This window comes from Silurus meridionalis, chromosome 20, assembly GCF_014805685.1.
Source record: "Silurus meridionalis isolate SWU-2019-XX chromosome 20, ASM1480568v1, whole genome shotgun sequence".
Classification (NCBI taxonomy): Eukaryota; Metazoa; Chordata; class Actinopteri; order Siluriformes; family Siluridae; genus Silurus; species Silurus meridionalis.
This window is the reverse complement of record NC_060903.1, coordinates 3,604,884-3,628,053: the sequence shown is the minus strand read 5'-3', so window position 1 is coordinate 3,628,053 and position 23,170 is coordinate 3,604,884. Positions and strand designations below refer to the sequence as shown.

Below are 23,170 nucleotides of genomic sequence, written 5' to 3'. Positions count from 1 at the left end.
AGTTGAAGTAAAGAAAAATGTAATTCGACTTCATTTAAAGACGTCCTATACAATTGCGTAATTCCAACATTGTTTTAAAAGTTTGTGGAAGATCTATATATATGGCTGGAAGTCAGGTGTCCCAATACTTTTTGACATTTATTTATATATATATATATATATATATATATATATATATATATATATATATATATATATATATATATATATATATATTTATTTCTCTGTTGTTTATTTGTGTGCATATGTCTATATGTATTCATTATGCTAATTAAAGACTAAGGAAATTCCACATGCATGTCAGCACTTTCCTCTTGTCACTGCTGTTTAGATAAGAGCATCTGAGCCAAAAATGTGTTCCATCCTTGTCTATGCATTTACTAAAGATGTGTAACGAAATGCCAAGATGCAAAAAATATAATGACACGTTTCATGGAAGTGTGCAAAAAAAAAAAAAAAAGGAACTGAACTAATACAAAGTTACTTCACATATAAACAAGGAAGAGCATTTGTCATACTGGTCTTTTAGAGAAACATGAGCCTTTACTCACTGCACGTTACTCAAAGTGGTTTTGTAACTCTCTTTGGGTTGTTCCTCTGTGTATCAGGTAAGACTAAAACTCTCACATTCTTGTATAACGTGTGTATCCTTCATTTCTTAATAAACTCTTGCTGACTATTTTCATTATGTAATGGCTGTTAAAATATTTTATTTTTTCTAGACTACATTTGTCTCAGTGGCCACAGTGATTCCTGATAATCCTGATCATCTGATCATGAATCAGTGTCTGAGTAAAACTTATTCTGTTTCCTAATGTGGCTTGTTGCAGATGTAGAGAGTATGAGAACACTGACAAATGTAGCAGTCAACTATGGAGGATCTGTGACTATTCCATGTCTTTATGACCAGCAATACAAAGCAAACCCTAAATACTGGTGCCAAGGGAGACATTGGATTACTTGCACGATAGTAGCCTATGCAAACACATATGGAAGTACATCAGTGATCGACCATCCAGCTCATAATATGTTCACTGTGGAACTGAACCCTGTCTTTGATTCTGGAAAGTATTGGTGTGCTGCAGAAATTGGTGGACCAGGGACCAAGGATGATCGTGTATATTTATACCTGAAAGTTAGTCAGAGTAAGTAACTTTAAAGAAATATGAATTATTTGTAATAGAGTCCCTTATACCATTTATTTGCTGCCTCTTTATTTAGATCCTGATCTGTCTGTGAGGGAGAGCAGAGTGAGAGGTGAGGAAGGAGGCAGCATCACAGTAGAGTGTCTCTACAGCTCTGCATATCAGAATGAAAACAAACAGTGGTGCAGATTCCCTGGTATGAGCTGCAACTCAGTGGAGAGAACTGAAACATCCCAGAATTCAGCAGTGGTCATCAGTGATGATGGGAAACGTTCCTTCACTGTGAAGATGAGTGGACTGAAGAAGAGTGATGCTGGCTGGTACTGGTGCAGTGCAGGAGATCTGCAGGTTCCTGTGCATATCAGTGTTGGTGCTGAAGCTCCAGGTATTACATTATAAAAAATGGATAGACATTATTTATTCTTATGTACAGTCTTCTTCCCATTAGGGGTCACCACAGAAGATCATCCGCCTCCATACTACTCTGTCCTCTACATCTGCCTCAGTAATTATAGTAATTACACTTATGATGTCTTTAAACTGAAGAATCATGGAGTTATGGTTAGATGGTTAGATATATATATATAAAAAATAATATCTCCCTCGATATTTGGAATTGTCAGGATTTGCTCCTTTTAAGAGAAATATTCGAAGCTGGACATAAAACGATAAGCACTAGACTGTCATAAAAATGGAAGTGGCAACCATTATGCACCCATGGCAACCATCAACCTTATATGATAATATGAGTTTCACAATGCACTACAAATCGTATGTATTTTGGCAAACTACAAATTGTATGTCCGGTATATACACACACACACACACACACACACACACACACACACACACCAACAGTAATTGTATGGTTATTCTGCATACAATTACTGAGAAATTCAGGAGTTTGCCGAACGAGATGTGCTGTAGAAGGAATAATGTTTGATTATACCCAATATATGTTTCTGATTTTAATGATTTTTTTACCTACAGCAATATCTGACTTGTCTAGCAGTAATGAAACCATGTGAGTACAATCACACACATTTTCTTGAAAAAAAAAAATTTAGTGTGCAAACCAAACACTGTGCTATTTAATCAGAAGTGAACATGTGGCTATTACACAAGATGCTGGTAAAAACTTGTTCATGGATCAAGGGATTGTGTAAATACATATGAACTCCATTATATGTACAGGTAAAAGATGTTAAGTACATAAATTATATTGTTATTCATAATTGTGGCCACTGGAATAATAACAAGTCCAACAAATAACTTGGGAGTCATTTTATTGCGATTAAGAATCGCTTGTTCCACTTGTGGAAGGAGTGTCAGTAAACGCAACCCCAACTCTAACTAACCTCTTTAGTTGGAAAATGTTCCTCCAGCTGTTCATTTTCAATAACGATTAGTTTTCTAGCCTTTCGTTGACCTGTTCCAACCTTTCTAAGATGTGTTGCTGCCAACATAAAGAGTTAACTGCACAATTAAGGTTCTTATCGTCCTTTAAAAGGTTTCCATGGAACCCTTTCTGATAGAGAAACTGCCCAGTATCATGAAGTGTATGAAAGTCTGACCAAATGCTAAAGGAATATTCACTGTGATTGATCTTTGCTGTGTTTCTGTTTCAGAAATTTAGTGCAGTTCTGCATTGCACACAACTGAAGGATGTGATCTTGGTGGTTCTGAGAACTTAAGAAGCTGGCACTTCCAACTTGTTCAATTATTTTCCTTTAAAAAGCACAATGTCGTGTGTTCTCACATATCAGTTGGAGCACAGTATCCCAATGTCCTCTATCTATCTATCTATCTATCTATCTATCTATCTATCTATCTATCTATCTATCTATCTATCTATCTATCTATCTATCTATCTATCTATCTATCTATCTATCTATCTATCTATCTATCTATCTATCTATCTATCTATCTGAAATATCACATGTACATAAGAATTCAGGCTTTTCACAACAACGTTCGAAAATGAATTCAGGTGCCTCCTTTTTCTCGTAATCTGCACCATGATTGTTGTCCACCTGTGAAAATGTTTATTGACATTGACATGATTTGAAAAGACCTCACAGCTGGCAATGTATATCAGAGCAAGCAATGAGCCATGAGGTCAAAGGAACTGCCTGCAAAGCTCAGAGACAGGATTGTTGCACAGATCTGCGGAGGGATACAAAACAAATGCTGCTGTACTGAACTTCTCTAAGAGCTCAAATATAAGAACTGTGCCACAACCAGGACTCTTCCAAGACCTGCATGCTTGTACAAACTGAGCAATTGAGGGGGAAATGGGCTTTAGAAGGAAAGGTGATCAAGAACCCAGTGGTCACTCTGACTGAGCTCCAGCGATCCGGTGTGGAGATGGAACAAAGTTCCAGAAGGACATCCATCACTGCAGCCCTCCACCAGTCTGGGTTTTATGGCTAACCAGAAGCCCCTCTTCGGTGCAAAAGCCATGGAAGCCTGAAAAATCTCGGACTGTGTGGAACAAGATTCTCTGGTCCGATGAAACCAAGATTAAACTGTTTGTCCTCAATCATGCTAAGAGGGTGTTTTTCTGCAGCAGTGGCTTGGCAGCTGGTCAGGGTTGAGGAACTGCTGAATAGAGCAAAGTATAGAGTTATCCTCACGTGTTCTAAAGTGCTCACAACATCAGTCTGGGCCCGAAGGTTTAACTTCCTACAAGACAACAACCCTAAACACACAGCAAACAACGTAGGAGTGGTTTACAAACAACTCTGTGAATTTCCCAGAGTGGCTCAGCCAGAGGACTTGAATCCTATTGAACATCTCGGAAGAGACTTTAAAATGGCCGTCCACCTACAGTCCCCATCCAACCTGACCCATCCTGAGAGGATTTCGCCTAATCCTGGTGTGCAAAGCTGTTGCTTCATACCTAAAAAGACTATATAACCAATTTAGAGAAATAAACAATGACATTGATTTTACACTGCAAATTCACAGTCACTTAATAAATAATGTTGTCAAATGCCAAGTGTTCTATTGGTCCTGGTGTCGGTTAATCAGATTTTTTTTTTAGTTTATCTGGTCAGTCACTAAATCTCTGTGCATTGTGGTGACAAACAACATTGAAAGCAAGAAGAGGAAGTATTTGACCTGCTAAAGACAAACTTGTTGCCTTAACAGATACAGCAAACCAACATGAGTAAACACACTGATTGCACAAAAACCAAAGGACACTGGCTTAAGTTTTTTGCTTGACTTGAAGATTTTTGTTTTTTTTCAATTTCAGATGTGTTTGCTATTTATACACTGAATAAACCATAATTATAACTGTAAAAGCGAACTCAATATAATTCTTTTTCACCATTTCTAATTACATAAATATACAATATAACACATGACAGAATCTACAAAACTACATGAGATGTTTTTTTTAATCAATAGCAAACAGATGTATTGTTATAAAGGTCCAGTGAAAGCCATTGTTAAATATAAGTGGTGGCATCGGAAAACCCCTGCTTCTGTAGCATTTTAAATGTGTCTATAAATAGATTGACTTTCTGATCAAAATTTGAGTGATAGTGCCCTCTCGTGGTATAAAAGGGGAATTGTCCTATGAGAATCCGATAATATTTAGTTAGCAGAATTACAGTTTATTTATTCTAGGTGAGGGGTGTAAAAATTCATTTATATTAATTATACTGACTTCATAATACAATAGTACGATTCTTATAAATATATTTTAAAAAAACTTTTGAATAGAGATTGTACACAATAATAATAATAATAACAAATATATATATATATATATATATATATATATATATATATATATATATATATATATATATATTATTTTTATTTCAAATTTTTATTTACAGCATTGCCATTGAGCACCCCATTTAAACAAACTAGCATGATCCTAATGAGGTTAATTGACAAAGGTCAGTAAGATGATTGGCACTTCACCATTCTGTGAAAGACTGTGTCTACAAACTGTGGAACAATTTCAGAATAATGTTCTTCAACATAAAATTGCAAAACAGTTAAATATCCCATCGTTCAAAGTACATAATATAACAAAAAATTTCATAGAATCTGTAGAAATATCTGTTAACAAGGGACAAAGGGCCGGAGCTCTTTTAAAATGTACTGCAACAAAGTGGAAAACTGTTCTGGGGTCAGATGAATCAAAATATACATTTCTGTTTGGAAACCTAGGACACCACATCCTCCAGACTAAAGAGGAGAAGGACCATTTGACTTGTTATCAGCGCTCAGTTCAAAAAGCCACATTTCTGATATTATGGAACTGCATTAGTGCCTGTGGAATGCTTGCACATTTGGAAAGGTCTGCATCAATGCTAAATGGAAAATACAGGTTTTAGAGCAACAAATGCATCCATCCAGAAATCGTCTTTTTAGGTAATACCTTGCATATTTGAGCAAGACAATGTTAACTGCATGCTGCAACTATTACAATAGAATGACTTTGCAGTAAACAAGTCTGGGTGCTGAACTTGCCTTCCTGCAGTAGACCATTTGAAAACATTTGGTGCCTCAGAAAAAGGAAAAATCCTACAAGGAAACCCCGAACTGTCTGGCAGATAAAATCCTGTATCAGACACATATGGGACAACGTTCCTTTCCCAAAACTTCAGCAACGTGACTTCTCAGTTCCCAGATGTATACGGACAGAAGGCGTAATGCGACACAGTGGTAAACATAACCCTGTCCCAACTATATTGAGATCTGCTGCAGCCATCAAATTCGAAAGAACCTTATTTTTTTCTGTAAAATAATACATATTCTCAGTTTAAACATTTGATTTGTATTTTTGTTTTATCGTGAATAGAATATGGATTTATCATTGCATTTATTTACAATTTGGTTGTATACGTACGTGGTTCATGGAAGTGTGCAAAAAAAAAAAAGGAGAACTAAACTAATACAAAGTTGCTTCACAAAGAAGAAGGAAGAGCATTTGTTTTACCTGTCTTTAAGAGAAACATGAGCCTTTACTCACTGCACGTTTCTCAAAGTGGTTTTGTAACTCTCTTTGGATTGTTCCTCTGTGCATCAGGTAAGACTAAAACTCTCACATTCCTATATATTGTGTATATCCTTCATTTTCTAAACTCTTGTTTATTCTCCGTTCATGAAGCAAAGGTTGTTAAAATCTTATACCATTTCTAGACTACATTTGTCTCAGTTTCCTGAGTTAGTCCCAATCTTTTCATCTTTTTTCTTCATGAATCAGTGTCTGATTAAAGCTAATCCTGTTTTTTTTATGTGGTTTGTTGCAGATGTAGAGAGTATGAGAACACTGAAAAATATAGCAGTCAAACATGGAGGATCTGTGACTATTCCATGTCTTTATGACCAACAATACAAAGCAAACTTAAAATATTGGTGCCAAGGGTATTATTGGGCTACTTGCAGCATAGTAGCCTATGCAAACACACATGGAAGGATATCAGTGATCGATCATCAAGCACAAAATATATTCACTGTGGAACTGAACCCTGTCTTTGATTCTGGATGGTTTTGGTGTGCTGCAGAAATTGGGAATTCATGGATCATGGATGATCGTGATTATTTGTACATGACAGTTAGTAAAGGTAAGAAACCTTGAAGGAATATGAAGATTTGTAATAAAGTCACTTATATCACTCATTTGATGCCTCTTTTTTTCAGATCCAGGTTTGTCTGTGAGGGAGAGCAGAGTGAGAGGTGAGGAAGGAGGCAGCATCACAGTAGAGTGTTTCTACAGCTCTGCATATCAGAATGAAAACAAGAAGTGGTGCAGATTCAAAGATCGGAGGTGCACCTCAGTGGGGAGAACTGAAACATCCCAGAAGTCAGCAGTGGTCATCAGCGATGATGGGAAACGTTCCTTTAGCGTGCAGATGAGTGGACTGAAGAAGAGTGATTCTGGCTGGTACTGGTGCAGTGCAGGAGATCTGCAGGTTCCTGTGCATCTCAGTGTTGGTGCTGAAGCTCCAGGTATTACATTTATTTAAAAAATATTGATAGAATGTACAGATAGAAATTGTTCGTATATAAAACATTTATTTGTTTATGTATTATTGATAGAAAACATCTGACAAAACAGTGTTATCATGCATATTCTGCATACGATTACTGATAAATTCTGGCGTATACCAATGAGACACTGGGGAAAGTTCAAGAGTCTCTGTACGGGAACTAGAAAAGATCGAAAGACACAAAACATTAGTGTGTTTCGTGCTTTTAGAGATTAATGTTAGATGATATTGAGTACATTTTTCTGATTGTTCACCTACAGCATTATTTAAGACTGCAGGGTCTGGCAGTTCTAAAACCATGTGAGTACAAACACACACTTTTTTCTGGATAAACATCTGCTTAGTGTGCAAAACAAATTCTGTGGTATTTAATCAAAAGTGTACATGTGGCTATTACACAAGATAATTTTATGCTAGTAAAATCTTCCTCATGGGTCAAGGGATTGTGTATATATATATATATATATATATATATATATATATATATATATATATATATATATATATATATATATATATATATAATCAATCAGTTTCATATACACAGGAAAGAGAAATTTAGTAAAAATCATATTGAAATTCATAATTGTGGCTACTGGTATAATACACAAAAGACCAACAAATAACATTGATTGTATTGATTGTTCCACTGTATATAGAAGGATAATCAGTAAATTCCACCTCTGATTTTATAAATTCATATTTTATCCACAATAGAACATAAAAATTATAGCAAATGTTGAAATTATGAAAATGTCAAATTTTAAGGAAAAAATAGGTAGTTTTGAATTTGATGGCTGCAACACTTCTCAAAAAAGTTGGTACAGGGCCATGTTTACCACTGTGTAGCATTCCTTCACCTTTTAACAACAGTTTGTATATGTCCTGGGACTGAGAAGACCAGGTGCTGGAATTTTTGAGGAGGAATATTGTCCCACTCGTGTCTGATACAGTGCTGGGTCTTCTTTGTCATCTTTTTAATTTCATGATGCACCAAACATGATTTTGCAGTTTAGTATTGTCTTGCTGAAATATTCAAAGCTTTTCCTGAAAATAAAGTGGAAAATCTGGATGGAAACATTCATCTAAAAACTGTACACAATGTTCAGCATTGATGGAGCCTTTTCAGAGCTGCCCTTAAAAGATCTATAGGTATTTTTCCCCATACCATCAGAAATGCAAGCTTTTGAACTGAGCACTGAGAACAAGCCAGATGTTCCCTCTCCTCTTGAGTCTAGAGAATGTAGTGTGTGTGTGTGTGTGTGTGTGTGTGTGTGTGTGTGTGTGTGTGTGTGTGTGTCCTTAAGAAAAAATGTGAAGTGAATGCAAGTCTAAGCACATACTAATGTCATATGCACAGTGATTGATTTCTGACTTGTTTATGTTTCAGAAATTTAGAGCAGTTCTGCATTGCACACAACTGAAGGATGATCTTGGTAGAATTGAACTTCAAAAAAATTTCTGAAAATAGTAAAGTGTGCTATTTCGTAAATATCAGATCGAGCTAGTATCCCAATGTCAGTAAAGTTATCTATCTATCTATCTATCTATCTATCTATCTATCTATCTATCTATCTATCTATCTATCTATCTATCTATCTATCTATCTATTACATAATTTACATTCTCAGTTAGCGGTGATTGTCTATCATATAGCAAATTAGCATTCTTTCTCTAAATCATGAATGAACATATACTGACGTTACGTGTGTATATTGTTGTGTTGTTATACTATTAAAAATAAATTATAATAAAGCCTGTGTTGGTCTCCTACATGTTTCTGGACCTACAACTTTCCCACAGAATATCTATGAGAGATTTTAAGGTGTGAGTGAATTACAGGATTTGTGTGTAAACAACTTTCTTGAACAATAAGTACAGTTAAGAAAAGAATAAAACACACCAGGGTGCACTTTTGCAGAACTGTTATAAACATAAAGTACCCAGAATATATGTTTTTCTGAAGTACCATATACTTTCATGCTTTTGTTGAGATCCATGGGTGTGGAAAAAAAACCAAAACAAAATTATTTTATAGATCAGCAGTTCATAAAACTGAATTACACACCTTAGAGTTTTTTTTGCTTGACTTGATTATTTTTGTGAATGCTTCTATTTCGGATGTGTTTGCTAATTATACAGTGAAGGAATCGCTATTGTAACAGTTAAAGCTATCTCAATACAGTTTCTTTTACACTGACTCTCATAGTTCTTTGATTACTAAAATATAGAACGTACTGTAACACACTGCAGAATCTACAAAACTACTGTAGATTAGTAGAATAGAAAATAGATCAGTAATTAAACAATTATATTGCTAAATATAAGTGGTGGCCTGGGAAATTCCTACTTCTAAAAAAATTAAAAAAAAACTCAATGAAATCATTTTCATTTTTTTCCCCCCTTGTTTTTGTCTATCTATAAATAGATTGAAAGACTTTCCCACATACTGAAAGCAAAATACAGTACACAGGATGACTCTGGAGTTTCTGTTCCACATTCTTCCATATTATTTTAAATTTTTTTTTTATAGAGATATTTTGTCATAGAGATATAGAGATTTATAGATATTTTTATAGAGAGACTTTTTATTTTTTTTGTATAGAGAAGGTCAGAAGGAGTTGCATTGTGTGCTTGTGGATTTAGAGAAAGCGTACGACAAGGTGGAGAGAGGAGTTGTGGTATTGTATGAGAAAGTCAGGTGTGTCAGAAAAGTAAGTAAGGGTGGTGCAGGACATGTATGAGGACAGTGTGACAGCAGTGAAGTGTGCAGTAGGAACGACAGACTGGTTTAAGGTGAAGGTTGGACTGAATCAAGGATCGGCTCTGAGCCCTTTCCTGTTTGCAGTGGTGATGGACAGGTTGACAGATAAGGTCAGACAGGAGTCTGATGATGTTTGCGGATGATATTGTGATTTGTGTTGAGAGTAGGGAGCAGGTTGAGAAGAGCCTGGAAAGGTGGAGGTACATGCTGGAGAGAAGGGGAATGAAAGTCAGTAGGAGTAAGACAGAGTACATGTGTGTGAATGAGAGGGAGGGCAGTGGAGGGGTGCGGTTGCAGGGAGAAGAGGTGGTGAAGGTGGAGGAGTTCGGGTACCTGGGGTCAACAGTGCAAAGTAATGGAGAGTGTGTTAGAGAAGTGAAGAAAAGAGTGCAGGCAGGGTGGAGTGGGTGAAGAAGAGTGATAGCAGGAGGGATTTGTGATAGAAGAGTATCTGTGAGAGTGAAAGGGAAAGTTTATAGCACTGTGGTGAGACCTGCGATGTTGTATGGTTTAGAGACATTGGCATTGAGTAAAAGACAGGAGGTGGAGCTGGAGGTAGCAGAGCTGAAGATTTGAAGGTTTTCGCTGATAGTGACGAGGATGGACAGGATTAGAAATAAGTTTATTAGAAAGACAGCGTATGTAGGATGTTTTGGAGACAAGGTGAGGGAGGCAAGATTGAGATGGTTTGGACATGTGCAGAGGAGGGACATGGGGTATATCAGTAGAAGAATGCTGAGGATGGAGCCACCAGAAAGAAGGAAAAAAGGAAGACCAAAAAGGAGGTTTATGGATGTGGTGAGGGAAGACATGCACGTAGTTGGTGTGACAGAGGCAGATGTAGAGGACAGGGGGGGGGTGGAGACGGATGATCCGCTGTGAAGACTCCTAATGGGAGAAGCCGAAAGAAGAAGAAGAAGAAGAAGAAAAAGAAGTTTTATTTTGTCCTTCCTACATCACCAACTAAGCAGGTAAAATACAAACTTAAATAATTGGTGGAAAAAACAGGTCTGCACAAGTACAGGAAGCGAGACAGACCACAACGGGCTAAATGAAAAAAAAAAAAAAAAAAAAAAAAAAAAAAGTAATGGTGCCCTCTAGTGGACCAAAAGGGGAATAATTGTCCAACAAGAATCTGTTAATATCTGGTATATTTTATATTCAAAAGTACAACTTATTTATTCCAGGTCAGGGGTGTAAAGATCCACTCCGTCCATGATTCATTTAAATTTATTATAAAGTAAAAATAAGACCAAAAATATTTTATAAATATCCCCTAAAAAAAACAAAACAATTAATTTTATTTTTCCAATTTATATTATATTTATATACCTGTATTTACCAATTATAATGTAGTTGTTTAACTATTAATTATATACTGCATATAATAATGTAATCCAATGATATTAGCTGCTTCATAAGGGCAGATGATTTCTGCTTAAGGCACAAACTCTTCTTCAAAGAATGGGATCATGTGACCAGCATGCACTCTATCTATTTTAAATCTAATGTGTTACACAGAATGTGACATAAGTGCAAACGCATTACATGCATAATAAATAAAATGCAGTGGTGGGCCGTGTCAATCCACCTCTCAATACCATCCTTATGACACCACCGCTGTAGAAACCATTATTATAGAGAAACACGGTATAATAGAGCGCTGCATTACAGACAGGAAAGAAAACACTAAGAATGAATGTGAATACTAAAGCAAGAAACCCAATAAAAACAATTCAACAAGTCTCCTTTCACATTCATCTCTAGCAGAAGCATCAATATTAACCTTATAAAATAACCCCAGGTTTTCTGTGCAATTGTGTGCAGTTTTTTCTATGGATTAAGTTTTTTTCCTGGGGATTTGAAATGAAAAAAAAAAATTGCATGTTTTTGTGCAAATATGAAAAAATCCAGTGTAAATGATAAAAAAGCTTAACAGTTTTAAACTTTTTCAGCTGACCTTTATTACAATGTTCAGCTTTTCTTGAAAAGTCCATCTTGAAAATGTCCTTGTAAATGTACCTAAACCAAATCCCTTTCTCCTCTTTCAGCTGAATGGAAAAAAAAACAGCTATTAAATCCATAAATAAGAACTGTATATGGTTTGATAGTTCTGACTGGTGCACTTTCTGCCCATCCAATCCAAGGACATGAGAATGCCGACGTGATTAAACACCTGTGAAGAGGGTCTCGGAGTGACCAATTCTCAGTCTGATTGGTTACAGCAATAGCTTCAGGCAACAAAGAACATATGGTAAAAAAGCCTGCAGTGCTCATTGTGTAGGACTTATGGCAATACGTGATGTGGCGGCTGAAATCTGTTCGGATAGAAACTCTAATATATACCAAAAGACTATGGAATAAAGAGAATAGCCTACTGGAAATAATTCAATACATATTCATGGACAAAATTATATTAAAGCATAAGTCAGTGATCCTGATAAAGTTTAGGGCAGCAGAGATGGCCTTGCTGGCCAGGTTGCATATCATTATATATTTTTATGACATGTTGTTACACACCGAATTTCAGATAGATGATGAAACTCAAATGGTTTACATTGTCCTTTTTTAAATCATTTGCAGTTTCACATCTCAGGAAATAGAAAGCATCAGGATCTTTATTATGGCATTGTGATAAGTTTAGGAATCGACTGAATTACACCGCAGTGTTGAATGATCTATTCTGATAAGTCTGAAATTGTAAAGTGGAACAGTAACGCTTTGTAATGTCACCGTTCTGCTCATCTAAAAGGGAATAAGTGCCTTTTGTGTTTAGTTCCTTTTAAAGTAAGTTTCCCAGACAGTTTTTTTTCCCTTGCCACTGCTGCCCCTGGCTTCTTAATGAGACCTTTGCAAATCTACATCTGGACTTCTGTAACACAGTCAAATCTCAAAAAGGCTAAAACACTGATGTTTTAGCTCTTCTGTAAATGTAATAAAAATGTATATGTATCTACACTATATGGCAGTTTGTGGTACCACAAGAATTGGTAACGTCCCATTTTACATTGAGTCCCCATTAGCTGTAATAGATGTTCCACTAGATTTTGAAATGTGTGGAGATTTGTGCTTTCTGTGCATTCTGGCACAAGGGTGTTGGTAAAGTCAGGTACTGATGTAGGCATTGAAGGGAAGTAATGAAGCACAAATACTTTGTTACTGTACTTAAGTAAATTTTTCTGGTATCAGTACTTTACTTCACTATTTTTAGGACAACTTTTAACTTTTACTCATTACATTTTTTACACAAATATCTGTAACTTTCTAACAGGCTCGTTACTTTAGTTTTAATCTATTTGGTCAAATGTTAATACACTTTCTCAGCCTATCAACCGATTTTCTGTCATTGTGCAGCTTTTTTCAACTGTCTGGTGTATCATTTCCTGGCTCTCACACACCACAAATGTAGGCTGGATTACGAAGCTCACAATAAGCACAGCAGAAGGCAATAAGAAGTATGTGGTTAACATGTCAAGTCAAGTCAAGTTTATTTCTATAGCACTTTTCACAACAGACATTGTCTCAAAGCAGCTTTACAGAAATCAACAGTCAAGGTGAATGGTGTGTGTTTATGCCTGATAAGCAAGCCTGTGGCAAGGAAAAACTTCCTTAGATGTTATGAGGAAGAAACCTTGAGAGGAACCAGACTCAAAAGGGGAACCCATCCTCATCTGGGTGACTTCAAGAGTTTGATCATAAATCTTTCAACAATACAGAACACTGGAAAGTGAGAACTAACATGAGTACTGGAGTATAAGATTATAAGTAAATGTTCTTTCTACAGTCTTTGGTATAAAAGTAGGAGCTACTGAGCTCAACATTTGTGATCATCACAGATCCAGCAACAGCTTCTCCAAGCCAGAGCCTTTAAACACTCCAGGAGGTCCAATGTTAAAACTCCACACATGTAGTGGAATCCAATTGGCACTGGTACGTCTCTAGATGGTTCAGGATGTTTGCGAGTTCGGCATCTACTTCTTTAAAGTCCATAATCTTCATGAGGTGGGACGTGACTGGAGCTGGCCAAACTTTAGGAAGCCTCGGGATGGGGAGAGAAAGAGAAGCAGTGGAGAGGAATTGGCGTAGCTGCTGTTCATGATATTAACAGCACAAGTTGATAATGTGCATGTGATCAGATGTTCTGGAGCACAAGGTTATGATGTGAGACATATGTTATGTGTAGGCTTTGCTAAAAAGATATGTTTTTAATCTACACTTAAACTGGGAGAGTGTGTCTGAGCCCCGAACACTGTCAGAAAGACTATTCCAGAGTTTAGGAGCTAAATGTGAAAATGCTCTACCACCTTTAGTGGACTTTGTTATTTTAGGAACTACTAGAAGCGCAGAGGTTTGAGATCTCAGGGAGCGTGACGGATTGTAGCGTGTTAAAAGACTGGAGAGATACATGGGAGCCAAACCATTTAGTGCTTTATAAGTGAGTAGCAGTAGTTTGTAGTCTATTCGAAACTCAACAGAACGCCAATGTGGGGATGATAAGATTGGGGTTATATGATCATATTTTAGATGTTCATTAGGGTTAAGGTTACATAGATGTTCATTAGGGTTGAGGTCAGAGCTTTATAGAAACTAATGTACAACCATTATTATCATGCTGGAACAGGTTTTGGTCTCCTAGTCCGAATAATGGAAAAGTTTAATGCTACCACATCCAAAAACATCCTATACTGTACAATTGTGGGCCTCCAAATTGGTTTGTGGACCAGTCTGTAGAAGAATCACATATGGCTGGAAAAGTCAGGCCTCCCAATACTTTTGTAGATATAGTTGTTTTTTAGTATGTATGTATGTATGTATGTTTGTATGTATGTATGTATGTATGTATGTGTTTATCTATTCATTTTTTATTTGTGTGAATGTATATCTGTATTCATTCATTATGCTAATAAAAGAACACGGAAATGCCACATGCATGTCAGCACTTTCTCACTTATTTGTTTTAGAGCATGTGAGAGTAAGAGACAAAAAAAGAAAAAGAAAAAGAAAAAGCGGAACTGAACTTATACAAAATAACCACACAGAAAAAGGAAGAGCATTTGTCATCTTGGTCTCTGAGAGAAACATGAGCCTTTACTCACTGCAGGTTGTAGCTCTCTTTGGGATATTCCTCTGTGTTTCAGGTAAGTCTAAAACTCTCATATTCATGTATAATGTGTGTATCCTTTTACTTTTAAAAAAAACTCCTGTTGAATAATTATTTTTATGATTCAATGGCTGTTAAAATATTTTCATTTTTCTAAACTAAATTTGTCTCTGTGTCACAGTGATTCCTGATTTTCCTGTCATCTTGTTCTTCTCGAATTAGTGTCTTATTAAAGCTAATGCTGTTTTGTAATGTGGCTTGTTACAGATGTAGAGAGTATGATGTCACTCACAAATGTAGCAGTCACACATGGAGGATCTGTGACTATTCCATGTTTTTATGAACAGAAATACAAAACAAACCCAAAATTCTGGTGCAAAGGGCAATGGTACCCTTTGCACCAGAATTCTGGGTTTGTTTTTGAGAGACTAAAACTCTCACATTCTTGTATAACGTGTATACTTCATTTCTTAATAAACTCTTGCTGACTATTTTCATTATGTAATGGCTGTTAAAATATTTTATTTTTTATAGAATACATTTGTCTCAGTGGCCACAGTGATTCCTGATAATCCTGATCATCTGATCATGAATCAGTGTCTGATTAAAGCTTATTCTGTTTCCTAATGTGGCTTGTTGCAGATGTAGAGAGTATGAGAACACTGACAAATGTAGCAGTCAACTATGGAGGATCTGTGACTATTCCATGTCTTTATGACCAGCAATACAAAGCAAACCCTAAATTCTGGTGCAAAGGGTACCATTGGGCTACCTGCAGCATAGTAGCCTATGCAAACACAAATGGAAGTACATCAGTGATCGACCATCCAGCTCATAATATGTTCACTGTGGACCTGAACCCTGTCTTTGAATCTGGATCGTATTGGTGTGCTGCAGAAATTGGTGGACCAGGGATCATGGATGATAGTGTTTATTTATACCTGACAGTTAGTCAGAGTAAGTAACTTAAGAAATATGAAATATTTGTAATAGAGTCCCTTATACCACTCATTTGCTGCTTCTTATATTCAGATCCTGATCTGTCTGTGAGGGAGAGCAGAGTGAGAGGTGAGGAAGGAGGCAGCATCACAGTAGAGTGTCTCTACAGCTCTGCATATCAGAATGAAAACAAACAGTGGTGCAGATTCCCTGGTATGAGCTGCAACTCAGTGGAGAGAACTGAAACATCCCAGAATTCAGCAGTGGTCATCAGTGATGATGGGAAACGTTCCTTCACTGTGAAGATGAGTGGACTGAAGAAGAGTGATGCTGGCTGGTACTGGTGCAGTGCAGGAGATCTGCAGGTTCCTGTGCATATCAGCGTTGGTGCTGAAGCTCCAGGTATTACATTTGATTTTCTGAAACAATGGAAGAAAACTATTCATGTTTATTTGCAGACACTAGCTATCTATCTCTCCCTGGGCGTCGCTTCCTTCCTAAAGCCCCTGCGTACTACGTTGGTGATGGTGGGGAAAGCTTATGCCTTGGCAGGTTAGGCCGCTGGTTGCCTGCATGCCATGGCAGTAATGCAGGCATACCAAGTTGACCTGCTGCAAGAGCTGGATGCGGGACACATCCTGGGCGGCCAGTTGCAAGAACTCCGGCATGCGGTGGACCTGGCTCTCAGAGCCACTAAAGAGACCACTAAGGACTTTGGCCGATCCATGGCCGCCCTAACCTCTGCTGAGAGGCGTGTATGGCTCACCTTGTCAGAAATCTCTGACAGGGATTGGGCTGTGCTGCTAGTCGCCCCCTCATCCCACAACCTGTTAGGAGCTAGGAATTCTATTCTCTTCCGTTTAAGGCCCCAGACCAGGAAAAGCTGAATCGGCTGTGTCCAGTGTGAGCACTGGACACTTACGTCCACAGGACGAGTCCCTGGAGGAAGTTGGAACAACTGCTGGTCTGCTGGAGGAAGTTGGAACAACTGCTGGTCTGCTACAGCCCTCCAAGGAAAGGCCTCCCTGTTAACAAGCAGACTCTCAGCAGGTGGATTATTGACGCTATCGCGTCCTCCTAGGAGTCTCCTTCCCTCAGGGAATTGAGGACGAGAGACGTTTTAGCTTGTCACCATCCTTGCCAATTGAAGTTAGCCTGGTTTGTTCTTGTTTTCATCTGTTTGGGGCACTTATCATCTGGTTTTATCCTGGTCAGACTGGGTGGACTGGTCAATTTGACCAGCCTGATTGTTCGAGTGATTCTACATGATTAACAGGTTCTAACTGGTCAGGTTTGAAGGTTTTAGTGGGGGTTTAGATATTTAACAGGCTGATTCTATCTGGTATGATATGGTGATTGTTAGAGAGGTTTTGTACAAGTACACTTTGATTACATAGTTTCTAGCTAGTCAAACAAGTTCTAGCTGATCAGTTTTACTTGTTTTGAAAGGTGTTTGAACACACAAACTATATCTATCTAATTTTAGTTGGCCAAGCTGGATCAGTTTGGTCAGGTATGATGATTTTAATTTTTTTTGTCAGTTTAAATACTTAACCAGTACCTAACTAAGTGTTTATTAGTTTGAAATGCAATTGAATCCAAAAACATTTTATGATATTTCTGCTTATTTTTCTTAACCCTAAAATCCCTTTAGAAAGCAATTTGACATGACTTTTGCACAAAGAAATGACCAGAAAATACAGCATTTTAACATTGTCCTTATTGTTAAAAATATATATATAATTTAATTATTGGAAATATATTTTAGTTATTATTTCTTGTCTTTTTTTATCCTCACTAACATGTTTCTCATCTGAATTTGTGTTATCAGGACTGCCTTCACATAGATTACAAAATAATGGATCACCAAGGTATTTTTTTTACCTTAAAACCAAATAGGTACAATGTTTTACTGCATAGAAAATTGGACATCTTAAACAAAAAGTACAAAAAGTAAAAATTTGTCATCACCCTGTCACACATTTTGACATTTCTACATTTTATGACAACCATTTGATGCCATGTCCTTTTTCGACACAGTGATTACACAATACTGGCACTTTGCATCAGCTCCGGGATTTTATTTGTTCTCATGGTGGTTGGCGCAATCGTCTGGAGGCTTCAAAAGAAACGAAGTCTGTAACCTTTGTACATGCATTCTCAAAAATGTGTATATAAATATGTATCTGATGAAATAGAGCCTACCATTTATTTTTCTTGTTTCTTTCTATGTAATGGTTAAACCATAATAACTGTGGTATGTATTGATTATATTTACAGAGTCTTACCTTTACTCATTTGATCTGAACTTACTGTCTATATTTATCACTGAAACAATACATACTTTGACTTCTTAACTATAGTGCTTGGTTCTATGAAAGTTTCACTATGTATATATTTATTTCCTAAAAGACCATTTATACCAAGTCAACAGAAGCTTTAACACTTTTTCTTTCTCTTTTGCAGCTGGAATATCAGTCACAGACAAAGGATGTGCCAAAAGTCTGGTAAGTGTTTTACAGTAGTAAGCCACATAGTCATCAAACCAGGTTTGAGTCTCTTTGTTTAAAACCTCAGAACCACCATCAGCAAGTTTCCCCACCAAATGTGTATAAAGAAAACAAAAATTCTGTATTAATCACAAAATTCTGATCCATTTCTGATTATGTAAATTGGGTTGTGTTTGTGTTTGTGTCTTCAAATGTAGAGTAAATAGAGAGACCGTAGACAACAATATAAATATCGTAGATCATAAATATACTCATGTCAAAAAGTTTACCTGTATTGTATCCGTACCTGTATCTTTGCACCAGTTACCTGGTTAGATTTTTGGTCATGTTGTCCAATCTTGTTAGTGCTGCTGGCTTTTTAAGTACAATTTGTTAAATTACAAATGAACAAATGTGTAAAAATTTCCTAATTTCTTAGAATTGCTTAAGTTTGAGTTAGCCAACATTCTGCACAAAAATTCTGCACCATTAATGATGTAAATAATGCTCCAAGTCACAGATAATATACAGGTATATGATATGATATGATCTATGACTCAGTAATATTAATATTTGCCCTTAACTTTTAATTTTTAATTCCTTATATGCTTAGTGCATTTATAATTTAAAAAAGCATTAATTCGGATATACACTACATGTAACATCACATTATTGGTCTTTAGTGCAATTGCATTAATGATCTAAAAAAGAAAATACTATGTTCCACAATGTGAGTCGCACATTTCTTTGCTGCACACACACACACACACACACACACACACAAACACACACACACGAAGAAGAAAACTCAATGGCTATTTTAGGTCATCTGCAGTGTCACATCTCTTGCTTTATTCTAGTATTTTGATACATTTACAGTAGGTATCGACAGAATTACAAAGCAGTGTTGAACGACCCATTTTGGTTAGTGAAAATGGTTTGTAATGTCATTGTCTGGTACCATTCAGAAAGAAAGACGCCTTTTGTGTTTAGTTTCCCTATTTTGGTTTGGTTCCTCTCAGGCAGTTTTTGTTTTCTTTGCCATTTCCTTGCCTCTGGTTTCTCAAAGAGACCTATGCAGATCTACTTCTACTTCTTTCTACTGCAATAATAATGTATTTGCATTAAAGTATGTTTGTATATATTTGTATAAGTATTTATGTGTATTATATATGGACAAACGTATTGGGACACCTGACTTTTCCAGCATTGTGTGGTTCTTTCTCAAACTGCTACCACAAAATAGTATGGCATGTCTTTGGATGTGGTACAATGCATTTTCCCTTCACTTCAATAGGACCATGTTTCATCTTGACAACACCCCTGTACACAAGCCAGCTCCATTAAGATATGGTTTATATTGGATGTAGTAAAATATCTTGAGTGACCTGCTATAGAGCTCTGACCTCAACCCTAGTGAACACCTTTGGGATGAATTGGAACGCTGACTGCACCCCAAGGCCTCCACATCAGTAACTCATTTTCCTAACACACTTGTGGCTGTAAGCACAAATCTCCACAAACACACTCCAAATATTTCAGTCAGTTGTCTGCAAACTTTTGTCTATATAATGTATGCTGTATGTTTTACTAAACAGTATTTACTGTAAAGTATATTGGTGGTCCTTATTAAAAAAGAGTTACAGTAAATGTGTATTCATGTGCAGGCTTCATCAGCTTCTGAGCCAGAAGTGACTTACACAGCAGTCAGACTCTCTCACCATCCAACAGGAGGAGAAGTAAGAATCAAAACTAAATAAAGGCTGAGGCACAAAAAAATGGTGTGACTCAGGTGTCAGTAAAACTGTTGAGCAAGAAACCAAATGCAGTAAATTTAAACTAAAATTAAAGGCCATACATATACATGTATATATGAATTAAATGTATTACTTTTATTTTTTTTTTTAGGTCTCTCCAGTTTCCTGTGACGACCCAGTCATCTACAGCTCAGTAACACAGTAGAAACAAGAGGTGAGTAAAATAATAACTTTAACCATTTACATGGCTATTCACATCGAGAGGGACATACTGCCACACTCAAGTGTAATATTATAGAAAAAATCATATAAAATTAATGAATCTTCTATAACAGCATATCCTGTAGTGTTTTGTTCTCCTATACCACAATAATTTGCCAACTGCACCTCATACATTAGAGAAACATGCTAGTTCTTATCATCCTGTGTTATAACCGCTTTAAATACAGTAGTCATTCTCTCACAGCCTCTCTTCTATCTCTGCCTTGAACCTAAAAAAGACTCGCTTGCCAAATTACAGAAAAAGTTGACATGAAGATATTCCTAGGGTAAAGAAAAATCTCTGGGAGGTACAAAGCAACCGGTACTAAAGTCTCCTTCCAAAATAAACATCTCACAGAAAACGTCTCCAGAACAACAAATGCACATGCTTTTGTGTGCAGAATCCACCGTACACATCTACATGTGTTACCATTGAAATGCTAACGTATTAGCAGGGGCTCATTGATATTAACATTAATCAACCCCTTCTGACCAATCAGGATAGTGAATTCAGCAGCTGGTTTAAGAGCAGGGTTAAGAATATTTGTTTAATCATCAAGCAAACAATAAAAAGTTGCAGATATAAACATAGACATAGAACAGGCAAGGATTAGGCACATTTTGCTGCTAAAACAGTTCTGACCCATCGAACATTAACAGCCAGCCTTCGCTCCCCACGTGCATCAATAAACCTTGGCTGCTCATGACCCTGTCTCTGGTTCACTACTGTTCCTTCATTGGACCACTTTTGATAAATACTGACCACTGCACAAGAGCTGCAGTTTTGGAGATGCTCTGACCCAGTTGTCTAGTAATCACAATTTGTCCCTCATCAAATTTGCTTACATCCTAACACACTGCCAATTTTCTTGCTTATAACATCAACTTTGAGGACAAAATTTTTACTTGCTGCCCAATATACCCCACCCACTAACAGGTGCCACGATGAAGAGATAATTTCTCAGTGTTTCACTTCAGGAACTCGAGCTGCGTCATAACACTTTTGGGGCGTTCCCAAAGCATTACGACGCAGCGTCTTGTTCCCTCTGGGAACTAGGGTTATGGTGAAGGAGACAGTATGCGAACACGAGGACAGAGATGGATGGAGACATTACATGAATGAAAACAGACACATACAGAACACGTGGTTTTGACAACAGAGAATGGAAAATGGAAATGCATTAATAACAGCACTCGGTGCAAAGGGGAAAATTCCTGACAAGTAGTGCTGTGGTGCTTTTTACTATTGTTCTCAGTATTGATGTTATAGCTTTAGAATTAATAAAAGGAAAACATTTTTAAAAGTACTTAAAATTAAAAAGAAAAATAAACTATAAATATGGCCAGAAAGGAATTTTGAAATTGATCTCAGTATGTAATGTTTTATAATATGATTTATTTGTAATTTTCCCCCACAGGCTACAGGAAAAAAACAACAAATCTGCACTGGAAAGACTCTGCAAGCAGTGGTGGTACTACACACCTTATTTCATGTTTCTCTATTCTATATCTGGAGTCATTCACTCTAAGAGAACATGAAGCCATGTGGAGTTTTGTCCTTTCTTTCGAAATCAAAAAAGATTTGCGTCAAAAAAACAGCAGGTCTCCGTGCTGGAGGAAGTTGATTTTGTAGTAGACAGGACATTATGACACTTTGCAGAAGTGTACATGTTGACGAACCACAAGCTTCAGTATGTAATGCTTTTCCCTCATCCCAAACATTTAATATATATATGTATGTATTTGTATATATAAAGGGTGTAATGGTACGTTCCCTAATTTTAGTACAGTCAGGGGGATGCAAAACATAAGTGCTTGCAATTTTTTATTAACGCATTATATTATAATTAAAAATACATTAAAATAAATTAAGAATAATTAAAAAATAATGTTGTGATCAACATTTAAACAGTTTCCATTTTACAACCTGCTTTGTTAAATAATATATCAAATAATATTTGATATTAATTTATAAAAAATGTAACAGAATAAATCAAATTAATGCAATGCACTTTTCCAAAAACAAAAGACGTTCTGTTATTAAAAAGGATTAAATCCAGTGCACATGCGTACCGAACCAAAAGCCTTGTACCAAAAAATGTTGGTAGGAATACGTGATATTTTTTATTTTTCTAAGGAATATACAGTATGTAAAAACAAAAAAAATGTGATATCGAACAATAAACAATGTTTTTAGTTTAAATGATTTACAATTGTATTTTCTAGAATTTGCTTCGGATGAAACGACATAAATACCCACATACATTTTAGAAAATATATGTAACAGTCATGTCACACTTACTCAAGACATGTGTACTTACCTATTAGAACATCAGTAGAGATAATGGAATACAACAAACCTGCGATACATCATAGATAAAACAATAGAAGCGACAGCGAACAGACGAGGAAACGAAAGCAGATGGAGGAAAAAGATTTAAACCACAGAATAATTAACTGATTTGTAGTTCAGAAATTGGTTTCAATTGTATGCAAAACTTTTTTATTGATCCTTCAGTGTAAATCTGATCTTTTGTAGCTTCAGAAAAAAATCATACCTTTCATGCAGACTGTTGCTGACAGAGGAATAGTGGATTTCCAGCTCAACAAAACTCTCCTGCAGGCCAGGAGAAAAGTGAAAGCAATAATGTCTCTCTGACTTGTAGTTAAAGTAACATTTGTTATGTCATCTGATGT

General features: G+C 36.5%; 1 protein-coding gene across 1 annotated transcript; it reads left to right on the top strand.

Annotated features, from left to right (window-relative positions):
• Positions 1 to 517: 517 nt before the first annotated feature.
• On the top strand, positions 518 to 22,653 carry LOC124403376 (polymeric immunoglobulin receptor-like). Its single transcript, XM_046877095.1, has 19 exons — positions 518 to 608; positions 831 to 1,145; positions 1,222 to 1,530; positions 2,136 to 2,169; positions 3,905 to 4,023; positions 6,085 to 6,198; positions 6,422 to 6,736; positions 6,813 to 7,121; positions 7,423 to 7,462; positions 13,019 to 13,035; positions 14,966 to 15,064; positions 15,670 to 15,984; positions 16,060 to 16,368; positions 17,798 to 17,837; positions 18,007 to 18,101; positions 18,433 to 18,473; positions 20,123 to 20,194; positions 20,364 to 20,426; positions 21,892 to 22,653. The coding sequence occupies exons 1-18, from the start codon at positions 536 to 538 to the stop codon at positions 20,415 to 20,417; spliced, it is 2,670 nt and encodes an 889-aa protein (XP_046733051.1). The 5' UTR covers positions 518 to 535; the 3' UTR covers positions 20,418 to 20,426; positions 21,892 to 22,653.
• Positions 22,654 to 23,170: the final 517 nt, after the last annotated feature.

Coding starts and splice junctions, on each gene's coding strand:
- LOC124403376 (XM_046877095.1), top strand. CDS start 536: ATGAGCCTTTACTCACTGCACGTTACTCAAAGTGGTTTTGTAACTCTC. Junction 609..830: donor GTTGTTCCTCTGTGTATCAG/GTAAGACTAAAA, acceptor GGCTTGTTGCAG/ATGTAGAGAGTATGAGAACA. Junction 17,838..18,006: donor CAAAATAATGGATCACCAAG/GTATTTTTTTTA, acceptor TTTTCGACACAG/TGATTACACAATACTGGCAC.